The sequence below is a fragment of the Chiroxiphia lanceolata genome, chromosome 2, assembly GCF_009829145.1.
Source record: "Chiroxiphia lanceolata isolate bChiLan1 chromosome 2, bChiLan1.pri, whole genome shotgun sequence".
Classification (NCBI taxonomy): Eukaryota; Metazoa; Chordata; class Aves; order Passeriformes; family Pipridae; genus Chiroxiphia; species Chiroxiphia lanceolata.
In genome coordinates, this window is record NC_045638.1 from 84700614 (window position 1) to 84721307 (window position 20694).

The following is a 20694-nucleotide window of genomic DNA, read 5'->3' on the forward strand; positions in this document are numbered from 1 at the left end:
AAAATGTTGACAGGGAGGCAGAAAAGGATTTCAATTTTTCTGGAAATTATAAAAGAGGATCATTTTTGAAGGGGGTTTAGTCTTTGAATAAATTGGCTACTCCATAGCCTGAGAGTGACATGAAAGATGTGTTTCCTGAAGCAAAAGGGAAAAGGGAAATAACGATGAAGACATTGATGGAGACAATATGGAAAAGTTCAACATGTTGAGTTATTTTAAGTTTAGAAAAAATGTTAGGAATCCAGGAAAGAAAAAATATTACAAGAGGGAGGCAATTTTAGTTTACTTTTTTTAAAATGTGTTGGAAAGAAAGTTATAATCTAACTTTAAGAGGAAATATTGCAGCCAGTAAAACTGATTTAAACCCTTTAAATTGCAGCCAGGATGATGAACAGAGGAATTGAAAAAACACTCATCAGAATCAAAGAAAATGTCTGAATGGCTTATTTACAATTAAGTAAAACATAGATAACCTGAGGAAGAATAATTCACTAGTACAACTCAAAAAAATGAAACAAAATGGAAAGAACAGCTTTACTGCTGTCCCATCATCAATGGAGCCGGTCAATTCTGGACTAGCCATCAGTCTATTCACTGATATTTAGGAATAATTAAACCTGTCAGGACAAGGAAGAAGAATAAATTAGTACACTATTAAGAGTTCTTTTCAATCCTAATTACAAGCTGCCCTGCTTCTGTCAAAAAAACCCACCAAAACATAAAAAACACGTGTTATGGGTTTTCTGTTGCTTCCTTTGTGCCCAAGAGCTTTAGTTTAAACTGCAAAAAGAAGAAACTAAACTAAGCCTTGTACAGGATCCTTAGCTTGGTATCCATGTTCATATATTGTAACATCAAAGCAATTCTCAGACTGCTTCCAGAACTTCTGGCAGCGTTTCATACTATTCCTAGAACACCTATTTCACTGCTGGGGCAATGAACTGCTTCTTCAAACACTGACCAACATTGTGGCTTATTACCAAGGGAGAAGCACATATAAAAATACTGTTTGGGGGGAAAATCACAGACCCTTATTACCATTTGGATTCTTAAAACATAAACTAAATTCACAACACATACATATCACAACAAAACCAAATGAGGGCTTGTTACTAGCAAGTTCAATGTAAGAAGCCTATACGAATCTAGCCTGAGGTCCCTATGCTTTTAAGCAGAAACAAATCCAAGACAGAAGATAGCCAAGATTATGCAACTGAAAAATGAAAAAGAATACTTGAGAATTAAATTCTGTTATCTTCTGTTTTCCTCTGAAAATATGTCTTTTATTGGAAAGCTTTGATATAAAAATTAGGAGCCTTCTCAGGTCTCCCTATAGTAAGTACTGAATCTCTAGCAAAGAGTTCTTCCTTGCAAATTAAAAAAATAAAGTTTACTCCTGAAAGGTTTTGATCAATAAAAAGACAGCCTGACACAACTGGATAAACATTCCTGGATATTCTGGCTATAATTTTGCTAAATCTATAGAAATTAAAGGAAAATGGTTACATAAAATATAACTTTTAAAATATTTTCTCTCCCCCAAATATAGCACCATTTTTATCTTCTTGTTAGGTCATCTGAGCAGAAACTACTTTAGAATCATGTAAAACATGACACATCAGGTCTTATCTTCAAAGGTGGTGGTGAGAAAACCCAAAGGAATTTCAAACCCTTGAGATATCAACCAAGAATTTAATTATTAAGTGATTTACTACAGTATTTTGATACTATAATCTGCCTACAAAACAGGAATAGGTCAAAGAAAAATTCAAGCAACCCTGGTTCATGACTATATCTTTAAATGCTTAATGTATATATTTTCAAATGTTTAATATAATGCCAGATAAGAACACCAGAAATAGAAACACAATTCTTTCTTTTTTAGAGATCTTGCATAAAATTCCTTAAAATATCCTGAGGGAATTAATAGAGACAAATCTGAACTCTCATCTGTACTGGCAAAACGACTGAATTAGGTATTCCAGCAGTAAAAGCAGCTTTGTCTAAGTTTAGTTCTCCTAAGATCCCTCCTTAGGGAACCTTTCACATTCAGTGCTGTAGGACTGAAGACAATATCAGGCAGCAGAGAAATTATGTCGTAAGTCACAAACAATCTTTCCCACAGTCTTCTGATCAGATGGTGAGACTAGTCCAAATTTCTCCCAGTACCACCCCAGCAAGGCTTGCACTCTCTAACCACATCTCTCTGCCATAGCTCTCCCTTTGGGGATAAAGCTGTAGCAGCAGAAATCTAGCAAGCTGTTTCTACTGATTATAAGAAAAGACTATCTTGACAGCACCTTAAAAGACCCAACTGTTGAATACTGGAGAAAACAAAAATGGAGAGGGGAGAAGATGCAAAGAGAGAACTTTCAAATGCATATACTATTCTCTCTGCTTCAGACATAAGCACAGCATTTTAAATGCTAAACAGGCAACACTTTTCATTTGGCTATCAGTAATGTAACCTCAAATTGTGATTTTGTTTGCATAAAAATGCCTTGAGGTAAGTGACCGAGGGAGGAACCTTTTCTTAGTTAATTGTCACTCCATCCATTGTTGAGCAGTGCTTTAACAGCACTTTAAAATCATGTACTGATATTTTAATACATACCAAAACATTCATTAGAGTCAATAAAATTAAATTTCTTTTTAATCTATTTTTGGATAAATTACCTTTTACTTCTTGCAATAACTGATCAATTGACATATAAACCATCTGTACAATGTCTACAAAGTACTGAGTGATATTTTACAGTATCATGTAGTTAAACTCAACTCAGACTGCATTTAATACAGTTCCACCAAGACAATGAATACAATTTCCCATAATGGTATTTTTCTGTATTTTGTGTACAAAGTTCCATTACTTAGAACAGTATTTCCCATATTATTGTCATGTTAAAATAATCAAAATATTTTGTGAATCCTGATGCCAAATGCTGTTTTTAGAAATTTCATATACTGGAACTGAAATAATTTATAATTATTGGGTTATTAAGGTATGAAAAAACCCTAATTTAAGCCAGTTTCACAAGTACAGCTCACTGCTGGAAGAATATGCTTGGGAAAACAGACATTTAGTGTCTCACACCAAAATTATTTCTTGATAAAGAAATATCTCTACCAGCCTGAATTGCTCAACAGCTGCTGCTTTTAAATGGCTGTTTTCTACTTCAAGATAAAACAAGAGAATGAACTTTAAGATCTTCAGTGGTTACCAAGAACATGAAAAGAGATTTCAGTCAATCTTTCCTTTACATATCATCACTACCATTCAAATAAAAAGCCAGTGAAGGACACTTTCTTTAAGTCTGACAAAGAGCTCCAGGGTCAGATCTGATCGCATAAAAGTTCTGAGTTTCAGCAACTTAAAAGAGCTCCCTTTAAAAAGAAAAAAAACCAAACAAGTTTTATTAAAAATATATGCACACTTCCAAATGTCTGGAATTCTAAGCATTTTCCTTATGATTGGAAAATTGTACCCACTCATGGTCTCCTCACACAGTCCTTTGAAAGTGAAACTGAGTTCAAGGGCATGCAGATGACACAGGGAAATTTATTTGTCTACATTTTTGTCCTGAATTTACACAAAGTCCGATGAGCTGTAATGAATGCCACAGGAGAGAAGTACATTGTGTACAAAACGCACTTACTGAAAAGAAATATTTCCACATCTGCCTCTGTTCAGTTCCATCCTGCACAGACCACAAACTGACACAGCTCAGAGTCAACTCAGAGAAGTAAATTAAAAATGACTGTTGAACTGTTCTTACAAACAAGTTAACACAGATTTAAGATCCAACACATGCACAGGACTGAAAGCACCTGCCAGAGAGGAACTTTGTAAAGAATACAGTTTATCTCTCCCTGTGTTACAAATACTTCAGTAATGTATGAAAGGAGGCAGCAAGGCTCCTACTGTTAACGCAATAAAACATCAACCTTTTCTTCTCATGAGGAGTGAAGTTTAGCTTCCAAACTTTAGTGAAATTCAAGAGGCAGGCAAAGAATGATTCATCTTATATCCCAACAACTTCATGCTACAAATTTGTAGCATGAAGTTTAAGGGCGGCCTGAGCATGACCTTGTATCACTGAATGGTTGCAAAGAGTAGAGGTTGCCAAGACACTGGGCCCAGCTCCACCAGAATCCAAAACTGCAGGAGACCACTTTGGTTATCAAGACCAGTGCTCTCTCACTGCAGGTAACCCCATTAATTAGTTTATGATAGGAATTAAGTACAGCTATTGTATGACATCTTCAAAATATGCAGTGGTATTCTGCCCATACAGTGAAGAGATAAAAAGTTTGCTTTTCACATGTATTTCTAGTACTCAAGTCAGTCACTTACCTACCTAAGCTTCACGAGGAGATGTTAATACTACACTTTTACCCAGCCTTTTCCCAAGTTTATTTAGCTAGTTAACTGTTAAAAGCAGGTATCGCCCCTTTTAAAGTTTATATGGTTCCTGACACACGTTACTGGTACAACTGTAATTCAGGTTTCTGGTGCATGTGTCTTTCATTACTTTGTCACGTGGTGGGTTTTGCAAAAGACCTCAGGCCTCCTTCATAAAAAGAGGTGAATCAAGACTGTAAAGCAAAGATGAGGGGCACCATCCTCATTTGCCTTCAAAAATGTCAGCCTGAGTAGTTAAAATTAAAAATATATCCAACTGAAAATGGGTATAGAAAGGGACAGACTGGTAAGTCCTCCTCCCTGATGGTGCTAAAAGCCCATCTACAAAATATACTATTGAAAGCTATACTTATGCAATTAAGGAGAAATCTCACCATTATTTTTAAAATGGCTATATACTAAAAAAAAAAAACCTATTCTTTTTCATTACAATGCAAAATATCCCAAGGATGGTAAATATAAGCCAGAGTTGGTAACTATTCCAGGGATTCTAAATATACGGCTAAGACAGTGCTCATTCCAATGAGTCTTTCAGTGATCAGATCTTAAAAAAAAAAAAAAAAAACTAAAAAAACTGAAACAAATTAACTTCAAGTACATGCTTAAATTATTATTTCCTGTCTAGCAAAAAGCTTAAGTCACTCGTTTGGCTAAATACTGTTAAAATCAAGGGGACCTATACACACTCTTAAATTCACTCCCTACTGAGTAAAGCAATAGAGCATGTGCTAAACATGCCCTTGGGAATTAGTGTCTCACGCTGAACGCTCTCGCAAATATTCAGGCACATGTTTAGTTTTGTTACCGTGAATATTTCCATTGATAAACGTGTCCTTAGCTGTTAACAGGAACAAGACCTTGAGCACTACTGAGGAGGCAATCGTAACAAACAAATTACAATTGCAATATTGCTTCTCTTCATAAATTACAATCCCAGAGACAAATGAGAGATTTATCTATATGAAAAAATAAGAGTAACGGAGTCAAAACCGTTAAGGGGAAAATCTTACCACAAAAGCAAAGCAATTTTTTGTCACAGCTGACAAACGGAAAAGCCAATTTTCTTTGCTCGACTTCCACATCTTTTCCATACTCACAGTTCTTCAACATGAATCCAAAAAGACATAGTATTCACATTTTTAGTCCTGCATAATTAACAAACAGTTTTCCCTCTTACTGCAATCAGAACCCCCCATATAGGAAAATATAAGTCAATTGATGCCATATGTCCCTCTGAATTGTTATTCCAGATGTATTCCTTGTATTCCTTGGAGTCACAGAATCGAAGTTCCTGTTTCCTTTAAAAATAACACATTCCTAAAAAATCAAATGAAGCAATTTTCAGTACAGTTTGTTAATAAGATTCATTTTTTTGGTAATGCTCATTTCCCTCAGCATTTTTTCCTATAACCCGAGTACAAAATAAAGCAATTTACGTATGACATATTACATTGTCAAGAAGCACAAATGCACTTAGCTTTAGCTCTTAGCCTGAGATTTCTCTGGCTAAGAGAGAATGGTTACCTTGGACAGGCATTTGAGAACTAATTTTTAAGTCTTCCTTTCCAATAGCACAGCATAACTTCACCCATACTCTGAAGCAGTTGGATATGATCAGAAGGCTTGCTTTTAAAAAGCTGTAATGTTTAATTATCTTTCTCTTTAGCCTTGTAACAAATAAAAATGCACCATTTTTGCAGGAATATTTGCTTAACTGAAGGTTAACTGTGCTCTAAGTACTGCTAACAGAAAATCAGAAGTGCAGAAGGCAGTTGCAGCAATAGCTTTCCCACACTGCCCTGCCAACAACCTCAACCTTGTTGGGCCATTTTCTCTAAGGGCTAGAAGTAATTAAGTTTCATTGCTAAATCAGTCTTGAGCCTGTCTTGAGCAGAAAAATCACTTATGCCTAATTGCATGCAGTGATGTGGTGAACAGTCCATTAGGCAGACTGCAGATACAAGTTTACTTTTTGCAGCTCTGCAGGACACTTATAAATGAAAGGTAATTATTTTATCCAGGCAGTCAGTTGTATAATACATATTTCCTACAGAAAACAGTGCTGCTTCAAAAAGACTCATTATTTGAGTTTTTGTTATGTAGTTCTACTAAATATTATTTTGAGAGTTTTTGGGTTTAAAAACATGAATTTCTGAAACTTAAGACACAATGAAACTGAATATTTATTCTACTATAATAAACATATATTTAATAATTATAATTTTATCACAGTACAAATATTTAAAACCAAGTATATTTAAAAAAAACTAAACTGCTCATCATTTTTAATATAGGAAGATGCATATGTAATATATATATGCACAGTCACACACACATCTGAACACATGCACATGGCCAGAGGAATGTTCTGCATGACCTTAAGAAACTCCGCATACTGTTTGCTAATCAGAATCACATATTTTTCACCTGATTCCATCAACAAAGAATTAGTTTCCATAGAATTGTATCTGACAGGAACAGATTGGTTTCATGGTTCAGAGTGGCAGAACTGTTCCAGCAATTCATGCACCCTAACATTCCTGGTGCTGGCAGACCAGATCTTCACCTATTGTAATCATCTCATACTGAGACACTAGTCAAGAAAAACAATATAATCCTTTCTAAGAAGACAGCAATTTAATATCGCAAAAATATTACAATAAATTACTAAAACAAACCAATGCAGGCAGTCACTACAGAACTTTAAACCAAGATGACGCATTTCAGATTGCATTTTGATTTATGCAATGTTTACCTCCAGGGCAATTAAAAGTTACCAAAGATGACTTTTTTTTTGTGTTCGACAATACTTTAATAAGTCTAATATATATAGATAAGGAGCATAAAAAACCTTAAATTGAATGAGAATACAGTTTTCCAATAGGGATATTATGTTTAATTAGCTGGAAATCATTCAATGTAAGTAATGTTTACACTCAAGTTAAGATATCCCTGCTTCAAAGGGAAGGTTGTTGCATGGAGACCTTTGCACCCCCTCATAGCAGCCATCCAGTATCTGAAGGGGGCCTACAAGGAAGCTGGAGAAGGACTCTTCATCAGACATTGCAGTGATAGGACAAGGGGGAATGGCTTCAAACAGAGAGTAGGTTTAGATTACATGTTAGGAAGAAATTTTTTACTGTGAGGGTGGTGAGGCACTGGAACGCGTTGTCCAGAGAAGCTGGACAACGTGTATGTTCCATCCCTGGCAGTGTTCAAGGCTAGGTTGGATGGGGCTTTGAACAACCTGGTCTATTACAAGGAGTTCCTGCCCGCGGGGAGGGGAGATGGAACTACATGATTTTTAGGCCCCTTCCAACCTAAACTGCTCTATGATTCTATGACTCTATGTACAGTAATGTTGACACCCATGAATTTACACTGTAAAGCATTAGAGAAAACGACATACATTCATACATTCAAGACCGTTATTCTGAGAACTTGAATCAGACATCTTGCACAGAAACTGAAGATCACTTGAGCGTATGTTTTAGTAACATCTTCAGCATGTATTCAGCACACAAGAATGTGAACAAATTCTTAGCTTTATCAGTTTAAATAGCTTCTTACAGTTGCCTCAACTGTATTTCTTCAACTCTATGAATGCATTAACATACATCAGTATCAACACCACCGAAGTGAGAAAGTAGCATTATTCAAGTTCTAACCTCCAGTAGCACCTACTCTGCCTTTCCTCATGTACGGGAGTAAAATTCTCCCTACAGATGATCTTTGCTCCGGTAGAACAATGGAGTTGCAGGGGGCAGCTTTGGGGGCACATTTTAAGTATAAAGCAAGATGACAGCTTCATTCCAAGGCCATGACATAGAAGACCACAATTTGAATAGTTATTAAACAAATGCTGTTGGGTTACAGAAAATAAATGTCTATATTTGAAATGACAATCACTAACTACATTTTTTAATGAGAAAGAAAATAAGAAGAACAATCTCTTACGAAAACAATCTCATATATTCCCAGTATCATATATCTTGACCACCCAAAGTCATGTTAAATCAAAAACTATATTGGGAACTAAATATATTTCCTTATATTTAGTTTTCTTGCCATAATTTTTCATTATCTACTTTTGCCATGCATGCACTCACTGCTTTGCTGATGGAAAAGAATAAAAAATCTAAAACATACAGGCAAAATATTAAGAAAAAAAAAAAGAGGAGTCTTTAAAAGAGAAGCCTTTAAAATAGGCAATTCCTTCCTTACTTTACTCCTTGACAAAAACTTCTTGGTGAAATATGTCTGGCAAATACTTCTTAGTTACCTTCAATTTACTTTTTAGCCCCTGCGTTTCACATCACAAAGGGAAGTTATTACTATTTTAAGATAAATACATACCATCAGCCTGCATTAAAGAAAATTACATTATAATGACAATAATGCCTAGCATAAAATGTCAAATGTTTAAAGTACTAAATTCCACTGTTTCACTGCATGAAAAATAGACAGACTATAATTTCCATACACTTTAAAGAAAAATACAAAGCATGAATCACCTTGATATTATTTTACTTCTGTTTTGAAAGTTAAGTTCTCCAAGTTTCCAAACTTGTGTGTTACCTTTCTTCAGTGGTACCCCTCTGTACTTTGGAACAGATGTAGCTACTATCCCACTTCCAGATATTTCTACCTTCAATTTTCCCCATTCCCTAACAAATTAATTAATTCCATTACTTCTTTTTAAAATTATTTGGAGTAGGTCTATATTTTTTAAGGCTTGAAATGATTTTTAGTAAGAAGCAGAATGGCTTATTAAAAGAGCAGAAAAAAATCTTCATATTCAGCTCTGGTTTTGAGACAAATTTACTTTCCTCTTCCTGAATAACAATTAATTAAAAAAACCTAAAAACTCCTTAAGATGAATAACCCAGGGCAAGCAACTGAAAACATAGCAAAAACATCACTGGAACACTGTACACTGGAACACCTCAAAGTCTGGTGGTTTTCCTCCCCAGGGTTCAGTGGCATTCCCAATCTCTCTCTCTCTCAAATCAAGCTTTAGTTTTCACTACATTTAATCAAAAGAATTATTTACTTTTGACTTACTTCCAGATAACATAGATAAGGTATGCCAGTCTTTGGCAATTAAATTACCTTTGAACTGTTACCCATTGTGACCTGCCAGAAGGATTTTCCAGATCCCAGCACTATTTTTAAATACTTCTGACACATATGCCCCAAAACCAAAACCTTAAGTCAGTAGACTATAAAACAGTTCTATTCTGATGGCTACATTTTATCCATTTGCAAGAATGCTCCTTTACAAGAAGTTATAAAAGACAACCTCAATACTACTTCCAAAATAGACTCCACTAATGAGAAAGCTGTAACTCTGTATGTCGATAATTTAAATGAGTTTTTAATTGATGTTTCAAAACACTGTTATAGGATATCTTCATCTTTTTTTTCAAAAGCATAGTTCTTTAGAAAAAGCTAAAAATCAAAGTACAGATTACTCTCTTGGGAACAGGGAGAGACATGCCTTTAGGGGAAATGGGTCTCAGAGCTGCCTGCAAACAACTCCTTCCTTTTAGTTTTGCAAACACCTTCCCAAAAATAAGTGGGCAATTATAAGAGAAATTAATACTGAAATCTACTGGTACTTTGGATCTTACACCACATATACAGAAAATATGATTTGCTTAAATTAAATTGATGCTGTTTTGCAACATATTAAATTCAAAAAATATACATTTTCTTTTTGTGTACCAGAAACCCTTAACCAGGAGGGGAAAAACCCAGAGGATAAGATCCAAGAGACTGACAATCCTATTCCAAAGGCAGAAAAAGCCCATGAATGGCCCTACAAAAATTCAAGTTTCCTTGTACCAAGTCTGGTTTGCTAGGAAGCATTTTCCCTGCACTGAGAATAGACAAGGTGCACCCTGACCAACAGCGCTGCCTTTTAAACATGCCCTTGGCTAAAGACAAAAAGCTTAAAAAGTCAAGAGCCTTTGGGACTGTAAGTACAGTGTCTCTACTGCTGCAAGGTTTACATAAAGCTGACAAAACATCTTTCCTCACATATTAACATGGCAGCACCAAAGTATTCAAGTAAAAAGCATGGAAATCAGAGATGCTGGGGGAGTCTGTGAGAACAGAACTTTTGAATCCCAGATAATAAAGGCATCTTTGTGATAGGAAGGCAGGAGGGTGAGGGGATCAGATGTCCACTGTCCCACTGCCATTTGGTTTCTAAAGTGTCTGCAAGTGATTATTCCTGATATGCCCCCAAGCTGAAACCACGGGAAACTGTGCACCGAAAGCAATTTTATTTCAATGAAAATTAATTTCAAATTATTCTTGGCAGTTCTTCAGTGCCTACAATATGATCATTTATGACATCTTCCTAGGTTTCACGTATTACAAATGAAGCTGGTCAAAAACACAAGTAGGAACATCATTATGACAAAACCCAAAATTTAAATATCAAATCTAGAACACACTTATACGGCAAAGAGATCATCACTTAACAAATACTCAGTTGCATGTCATCTTTACAGTACAAAACTAAATATCATGACATATATCTCTTTCAAATTGCACCAATGACAAGTAAAATTGCAAAGTACCTTATCATGAAAAAAAGTATTACAGTTATTGCTAACCATAAAAAAAACGTTCATGTCTATATGACTTTAATTCCACAGCTGAATTTCCAGGACTCTACAGTGCACTCTGCTATGAGAAGGTGGACTGGGAAGAAGGAAGGCAAGGAAAACCTGAGCTAGCAGTAATGTCACTTCAATAGTGTACCCTCCTTTCCTACGTTGAAATTAATTCTGTATGTCTGTGGAATAAACAGAAATGCTGCACAAAGGAGCATTTCATATCGCTGTTCCCATTGTTATGTATGAACATGTAAAAATATAAAATACCCCATGTTTTAAAGATCCTTACTAATTCCCTTGTTTAATTTTTACCTAAAAATGTAATCACATCATTCGTATTTAATATGAATACAAAATCCATAGAAATTACTTTTTACAGATACCTGGGTTAAATTCATAAAACACTGCTCTTCTCATTACTTACATTACAGAAAACACACAGAGCAGAAATTAATTAATCATCACATAGCTTTAAACAAAAGCAGAGACATGTCTCCTTTCAACAAAGTGAAGTTTCATTCATGAGTATGTACTGGCACAGCAATACACATCATTACATGTATTACACCATAAGGCCATAAGCCATTTTAAGCTAGAAAGTACAATAACTAGTTCTATTTTTATATATATTTATGCTTCAAATTTGGTTGACAATGATATTTTTACACCTACAAATGCTCCAAGCCTCATTATCCAAGAGGGCACTGGTTTGGTAACTCCCTTTAAGCTTCACTGCTGCTGTATCCCCAAGACAAGACACACATGCACGGGTGTGCATTTGTTAAATTTCACTCATTCTTCCATAAGGACAATAGAACTGGTAATTCTCAAAGGAATCAGGAATCAGCAGTAGCAAGGAATTCTATAGATACGTGTCCTTAAAAAAATGCCCCAAACATTTTCCAGATGAAAAGTGATTAAGACAGTTTACAAATTCATAAAGATCTTGCAAGAAGTGAGTTAACAGCCACAGAGATCATGCATGGCTGGTATCAGTTCTGGCTCTCTGGGAATCATGCCTCTACCATTACATCTGTTGTCCATCTCATTCTATGTATCTCATTTTAGTTTTTCCATTAAGGGTTCCACCCTCTCCTTTATCCCCCTGCTTCTTCTCTGTGTGCATTTGTTTCCCTCATCTATAGGGACTGAGAACATCAATCCAGTAAGCCAGTGTCCTAGTCAGTTCTCTCCTTGTTCAGTATCTCCACATGATGTACAAATCTTATATGACACACTGGGTTTGGTACATCATTTCCTCAGTGTAAATAAAACTGGTCATTTCAAGCTAAAGTTAGGGAAGTTTTCTCTCTGGGTGTAGTCATCAACCTTAACCTTAGCTTTGTCAGATGTATTCTATCCTGCTACCATGCACCCCGTGACTTCTCACAGCCCAGTGCTGCCAACCCTTACTCCTTACGGCTCTCCCTGGAGGTTCAGCACACATCAGTAGAAGCTCCAGGGGATGCAGAACTGGGAAGCACAGACAACTCCGAAGCAGCTGCAAACTCCTATTCCTCCTCTCACTCTCTTCAGCAGGCAGGCTGTTGCTGCTCTTGTTTCCTCAACACCATCACTGCTGCAACATCAGTCAGTACCTATAGAGACAGCAGGTCTGCCTGGAAAAGGCTGGACAGTGCGAGGAACTGATGGCAGCAGATCTGAGCCACCTGCACGAATACCAGAAGCAGAAGAAACAGCTGGAGAAGCTCTCTAGGTGGTGTCAGGTCCAGGCTCCCTGAATGTACAGCTCTCAGCTGCGCTGATCAGCAGCTCTAAACCTTGTGTCCATAATAAAATGCACCCTAAGACTTCCACACAGAAGCACAGTCATGGGATTTGGTGTGAGCACATCTGCTCACACAATTTTTGGATCATTTGGGAATCAGCTAGAAATGAACAAGGCTCTGCCTCAAGCTCCACACCCAAAACAAAATAACTGACAGAAATAAAGATGAACTACAACATATTTAATTCTTAGAATCAAGTATGCTTTTGGGTTTGATCCCCCCCATGGATGCTACACTTCAGTCAAATCAGGAGCAAGAGAACTGCTGAGAAGATTTTTCAGGAACACCTATGATCTATATCCCACAGTTAAAATAATTTTTGGCACTATGTTCCCAATTTTGATAAATACCTTTGGCAGCACAGTTTTCTAAAATCTTAACAGTAATTTTATAAACCACATGCAAAAGTAAAAAACCCAAACATGTACAGCCTAATTTTTCAATTTCTTCAAGGATAATAAAGGAAAAACATAAAAATTCTATATGCATAAAACCTTCATAAGGCACAATGAATGAGGAAATATTGAAAGGAGGAGAAAAGGGATTTGCCATGGACATTCAATATTATAACTTAGAAATCCAGCTGGTGATGACAACTGGATTATAATGGGTAGTTTTTCATGCATCCTGTTTTGCCTGCAGAAAAGAAACATTTGCACATTAATCCGTTCAGTGGTGCAGACAGAATACTGTCACTTTTTTCATTTATGAATTTCAAACAAACAGATACGATTTTTGCCTTCTAATACTGAACAGTTTCACCCCCTCTCAAATTTTAAATGGTGTTACATTTTTAAGTTATGGTGTGAAAGTTGAACAGTGCTTTTGCACATTGGACTGCTGCCTCCGTATTTTGAAATTTCCAATGAACAGCTTGCTCTGCTTTGATTTTCACTGCCAAATTCATACTTATCAAACATAATACAGTCAACTTTCGTTCATATTCAACTTTTTTTCTGGTTCCCTTTCTACTCACACACTGTGCAAACATTCAGTAATTTCCTGGAAAAGCTAAAAAAAAAATTAATTAATATGACTCCTGATGATTATATGTTTCTTCTGGAAAAATTAGTTTCATTTGAATAATGTAATTTCCCATTTTCAGACTAAGGAAATTATAATTACACAATGGAATTTAATGAAAATATCTCCCTTGAGCAAAAACATTTTCCCTTTGCATAAAGCTCGATAGAAATATATGAGAGAAAAAAAGGTATTTTCTTATTTTTCCCCCGGCTTCTTACACAAAAAGTCAATTCTGGAAAGTGTTTTATCTATAGATTATCTAGCTTAGCTTTAACTCCATTTCCACTGAAGCCCAAGGAGTACCTCGTCAATAGTATCACAGGACACTGTACATCAACATAAAGTTCACCATCATCAAACAGATGCACTTTCTCTCAGTTCTTTTCTTGATAATCATGGTTACATCCTCTCACCACTTATCTTGCTGATTCTCATCTGGTTCTCTCTAGTCCCTGAAGTGGTTTAACTGATAAAAGATCAGAAGGAATATCTGAAGAAAAAAGCAAAAGTTTTTCTACCACATCAGTGAGCTGAACTGGCTCAACATAAGATATATCAGATACAGAAATTACTAATATCATTCACAACAGAGATCATTATGTCTGCAGTTGACCTGGTATTTTGCACTGCAAATAGTACAATTAGTTACACTATAAAATAAAACATCATATAGTACAATTAGTTACACTATAAAATAAAACATCATTTGATTTGTCCATAATTCACACCATTTAGTGAGTAATTACAAGGATGGAGATTCCACAGACTTCATCAGCATAAAGAACACTTTACAGCACAGTTGGGATTCCAGGGTCAATCTAGGTCTACGTTCCAGATTGAATGCTGTATCTTCAACAGACAAAGTTATCTAAAAATTTGATCTAATCAGATTATCATGAAAAAACACTAAGGTTTCTATATTTAAAACCCTACACACTGTAGCATCCAGCTGTGGCAACGCCCAGATCAGTCCTCATTTCCAGTATCATGACTGACTACAGTATTTTATTTTTCTTTATTATTATCTACTTATATATTATGTTTCTTTTTATTATAGTTATTATTATTTATATATTTATATAATATTATTTAAATTTTATTATTTTTAATTTTAAAATTGAATTCAACCCAAGTATAAATTGCACCTCCTCATATTGGAGATATTTAATCATCAACGCTCAAAACAATGTTTACCTGATATAAAACCACACAAAGAAGGTAAAAACAGCAACATGCATGAGCAACATAATATTCAGATATATTTATCCTATTTAGAATAATAATGTATTAATACTTTGTTTATTATGTGAAGTTACTATTTCTTGAAAGGAACAAAGGATGAAGTAACCTCTCCACAGTTACTCAGTAACAAATACTGACATCATGTGAATTTCTCTAGACTTGATAATCTTTAATAGAGAAAATCCAATGAAAAACAACCCAGCTGAAAGGACATTCTTGTGAGTCACTTCTATTATAAGGCTAAGTCATGATTGAAGCAAAGAGAAAAACAGAATGTTTTTTCAAAAATACTTAATTTCTGGCTGGACAAGATTTAAGTTCCTGTTCTCCTTTAAAAAAATACTGTAATGTAGGTATGCAAGTTATATATAGTCCAGCTCTCTTCACTTACATAAAGACAGTACATCTCCCAAGAATTTATAAAGCATTATATTAATAAAGTATTTTATCACTTATAAATAAAAAAAGAAACCAAAAGATACAGATATAATCAGCCTTACTTCTCCATGTCTTAAAGGTGTGATAGCTCCTCTTGCTACTGCCATTCGGAACAATGTTTCTGTGGCCTGCATCAACAAACACACACACAAATTCATTACTGAAAAACCAGACAATGCAGCTCATGAAGATTTGTTTCAATTCTTATAATATTTTTAAAATTTTCTGCTACCTTCAAGCACCTATTTTACAATTGAATCCCTCGAGTAAGTAATTTAGACCAATCTGCACAGCTTAGGCAAAAGTTTATTGCAAGGTGAGACCTGTATCAAGGATTTCAGTCCCAGCATAAGTAACTGCCACGGTCCGAAGGGGGGATGGGACCGTGGCACCGCACGGGTCCGGGACACAAAGGTGGGATGCAGGTAGAGTGCTTTATTCACGCGTGCACGTGGTCTTTTATCTGCTCGGGAGGGGAAAGGGCCAGAACATAGGGCGGAGCATGAGACAGACAAGAGGGGGACAAACCAGGATAGGGACACGGGCAAAAGGGGAAGGAGTGGGGGAAACAGAGAGCAGGCAAACTCATGGCAAGCCTGGGCATGTCCAGGCTGTGCACTGTGTAGTGTGAATACAGTGAAACCACATAATAACAGTAAAGTCCATATAATAGCTGTAAGGTCCATATAATAAAATCCTGTCAACTGCTGTATGTTTTTCTCCACGCCTGGAACTGTTCCCATCACAAGTAACCACCTAAACAGTGCACCAACAGTGCACCAACCTCCCCAACGCTGCAGCAGTTCCACAAGACTCTCTCTGCAGGTCAGAGACGCTCAGCCATATAATGGTCTTCCAGAGGCTGTCAGGTAAAAGTGGCCTATTGAGGGAAAAATAGCTATATGGTCTTTCACAACTCATGAAGATAATTTTTAAACTCTTAGTAAAGGTGGTATCACAAAACATAACCCCGTCATGTGCAAATGACAGGGAACACAACTTTGGGGAAATCTTTAATTAAGTTAATCTTTAATTAGGTTGCATACCTTTCTGTGTTAGTTGGCCCATCCTTTCTTTAAGCCAGTGGGAAAATTAGCATGTACTTCTGACATTATAAATAGATTACTGGCTTAATGCAAACTATAATAGGTTCTGTACCACCATTCTTTCTACAAGATGGTTGCAAAAAGGCATGAAAAAAATTCACAGATTACATAAATTCATGGATTGGCACATCAGAGTACACGTGAACAGATTTGTTTTAAAGACTTGTTTCCATAGCAAACAGTGAAGCCGGTTTCAATTTCAACTGTAACAAAACATGGTTCTAATATCTGGTTCTAATTAAAAAATACTCCAACAAGGATCTATGTTAAGGAGCAGTTAGCAGGCTGTTTGGAAAAAAAAATACCACATTTAGAAAGTTTATAAATAAAAGCAGTTTGCAGTAGCTGATCATCTTTCTAAATAGTGATTTAAAAAATAAGCAGCTCAATGCTTCCATGACTGCAAAACTTGCTGGGTTCCTGCTACACTACCTTAAGACAGCTGTATCTCAACAAATGTAATATCGAAGACATCTCTCGAGATTAATTCCTCAGTCTTCTTAGACACAGATTATGTGAGTTTTACCCTTTTCTAAATAATTTTCTGCAGAAAATAACTTAATAAAAGAGCTTTTAACTACTTAGGTTCCACCCACATACCTGTAAATGAATGTGTGCACTCCAGAACATTGGGCTGCAATAGCTATTACTTCATTTACAGCCACGAGGATGCAAGGCAATGCCCCACTGAATTCTGTTTCTCAACCCTTTCTTCTCTGAGAGATGAAGTGAACCCCATACAGCCTTTTGTATTTCCAAAAATTGGCTCCTTTCACCAACATTTTTAGGCATGTTTCAACCGAATTGAGCATTCTGTCAATACAGCTAAGCTGCTTTCATTTCTTTTGAAAACCACTGGTGTGCATGACTTTCTTTTCAATCTACTTGTAAAAGCTCTCCCTTAATATGGTTGTACTCACATTGTTAATGCCAGATGTCAAAGCCATTCAGAAACAAAGAAACATCACGGCAATAGCAAATGTAGCACCACAGATGTCCTCCTGTGGTCCACCCTTCATCTGCAGAGCATCACTTAGAAGATTAGCACTACAATCACAGCTTCCCACCAAAACTGCATGGGAGGATGAGGCCACCTATACTCATTCACAGACTGACAATGACAGGGCCAGAGAAAGAGCTATTGGGGTTTTAAGCAAGCAAAATCCTAGAGGATACTTAAAGAAGTTTATCTTTCAAAGGCATAATGGGCCCAAGCTTACTATTGGTGTAATCTTTAAGGTGAAGGAGGTGGACACTGGCAGAAAATACTTCAAGCCTGCATCCTTTTGACAAAGCAAACTAGATGTGAACAACATGTTGAGATTTAAGTAAGGCAATGTCTTACAGGGAAAAATAACATGATGGAACTGTTCAGAAAGTTTTTTAACACCTTCATAGGACTATAACATCACACGGACTAAGGATAAAAGTAATCAGTTAGCAAAATTTCGCCAGTCTTTAATATGTGTAACACTTTTGTTTCTTCAAAGTTTCTGCACAGTCTTCAATTTCTATCTTTCTCCTTTCTGCTCTGTAAATGCAGACACAAACAGAATTTTACTGGGGCATGTCCAAAGAAGGGCAATGGAGCTAGGAAAGAGTCTGGAGCACAAGTCTTATGAGGAGCGGATGAGGGAGTTGGGGCTGTTTAGCCTGGAGAAAAGGGGGAACCTTATAACTCTACAAAAATCTGAAAGGAGGCTGTAGTGAGGCAGAGATCAGTCTCTTCTCCCAGATAACAAGTGATAGGACAAAAAGAAATGGCCTCAAGTTGCAGCAGGAGAGTTTAGATTGGATATTACGAAAAATTTCTTCCTGCAAAGGGTTGTCAAACACTGGAACAGGCTGTCCTGAAAAGCGTTTGGGTCACCATAGCTGGGGGTATTTAAAAGATGCATGTATGTGCCACCTGGGGGCATGGTTTAGTGATGGACTTGGCAGTGCTGGGTTAAAGGTTGGACTCCATGAACTTAAAGGCTTTTTCCAACCTAAAGAATTCTATGATTCTATCTGGTCCTGCTCAGGTTCCCTTGGACTCAGGTTGCCTAGGCCTGTTTTCAACGTCTCTAAGGTTGAAGGTCCCACAACCTCTCTGACCAACCTGTTTCAGTATTTCACATCAACATTTTCAGTGACAAGTCCATAAAAAAAAAAAAGCAACTGTGCTTCCCAAAAAAGCACAGCCCAATTTCTCAAATTCTCTACAAGTGATGGAAATGCTTTGGGCCAGTCAAGTGGAAGGCCACCCTGCAGTTTTCTAGCTGTGACAAGCCAAGACACAAGGAAATGCAAAAACACAGAGCATCCTGCTGGCATTCAAAGCTGCACAAGTTGGATGTGGGAGGAATAAGTATAGGTGTGGAAAAACTTAAAATACAAATGTACAATTTTTTTTTTTAAATGTTACAGACAAATTCCATCATCCTTAATGCTCCATAAAGAATAGAGGAAAAAAAAGCTGCATGAATGAAGAATCCCACATCATCAATGAAAAAATAACAATATGTTTCCATACCTCATATACTTTCTGAAATTCTGTATGTGATAATATCTTGCTAAGAGTAAGAGGATCCCTACAGGACATCAAACCTACTTTGACTAAAAATCTAGGTTATTGAACACATCTTGCCTGGTCTATTCTTGATATCTAATTTCAAATCTACCAGAGTTATTAGTATAATAATAGTCAATATTCATGCTGCATAATATTCACATACGACTTATTCCAATACTGATTAAGTTTAAATCCCTCGAACACAAATGTCTTAAGAATTTTAAATAATGCACTAAAGGTATTAAGTATATTGAACCGGGAAGTTTATTTCATTGTATTAAATCTGATAAAAATATTCAGAGTACTGTTGACACAAATCAAGCCAGGAAAAACTGTCCATTTAAGAAATAATAATATTTTCTCAAAGACACTGCTGACTAGAAATGTAGCTCATTTTTAACTGCTTCTGCACTAAATATTACATTATAATCAGATTATTTAGGAAGATCTAAAAATTTGAGATTTATTTGCATTGAGTTCACTGTGAATAAGCCTGAAATAAGAATCATTACAGGCTTAGGCGATGACTTCAGATACTTCTACTCAGCGATGGGAGTGAGAAAGCAAATTATGAACACATAGTTTTAGTGACCTCAGTGTGAAATAAATGTGCTGCCAAGCTGATTGTTACTGAATCCTAAAATTGTTCTTCATTATAAAGAATGTACAGTGTGTTACATTATATGAGAGGTGAAATGGCAGCCTAATGTATCTGACTGCTTTGTAACACCACGCAAGCTCTAATGTCATCTCCAGACAAAGATGACCAACTTTTCCCACTCCAAAAATAGAAGTTGCTTCTGATCGAATTCCTTGCAAGTGGGTTTAAAAAATATGTTTAAAAAAAGAGAGAAACCACTTGTACACAGAACTAAAGTGGAAAATAATTGTGCATTATTGATGGAAATGGTAGGAAAAACAGAAAAAAACCAGTACTTTAGATTCCAGATGTTTCTAATTTTCTAGGTATTCATGAAAATAAAATGGTCTTATAATAATTTATCAAAATAGTTACTGTTTTACCAAACTTGAAACTGCAAATGCTAGCAGTGGAGGAGATTGTTCACACGAATTCATGAATTTAGAAAAGCATGCTGTTTAATCACCTGACAACTTTTGGCATCTACTTTTAATTGTGCATTAAAAAAGCAAAACAGAAAACAAAACTATTTCATTAAAATGAAAATGGTGCAAATTGTTTATAAGAACAAAAATGGATGGAATACCACAGAAGACATTTTTTCCACTATGAGGTTTGCTGGTCTTGCACACAATAGCTAACTGACAGCTCCGGCCTGTAAAATGCATGCTTCTTCATGAAAAGCAAATTACATTATAAAAAGGCTTTTGACAGATGATCCAAAATCATCAGTAACATCTTTCAACTTGATTACGTATGAACTATTGTTATAGCCCATATTAGCTCACCATCATACAACTCTTGAAAGTAAGAATGAGTGAAATTCAGAATGGTGAGATTCCGAAG

At 36.0% G+C, this 20694-nt stretch overlaps 1 protein-coding gene across 2 annotated transcripts in view; it reads right to left on the minus strand.

Annotated features, from left to right (window-relative positions):
• Window positions 1-20694, minus strand: part of TMEM135 (transmembrane protein 135) — a 170660-nt gene that overhangs the window by 83060 nt on the left and 66906 nt on the right. The window contains exon 5 of one of the 2 annotated variants that reach the window (XM_032679423.1): window positions 15611-15676. The exons of the other annotated variant lie outside the window; for it this stretch is intronic. Coding sequence (XP_032535314.1) covers window positions 15611-15676 — 66 coding nt within the window. The remainder of the gene's footprint in view (window positions 1-15610; window positions 15677-20694) is intronic. 2 annotated transcript variants of the gene reach the window in all.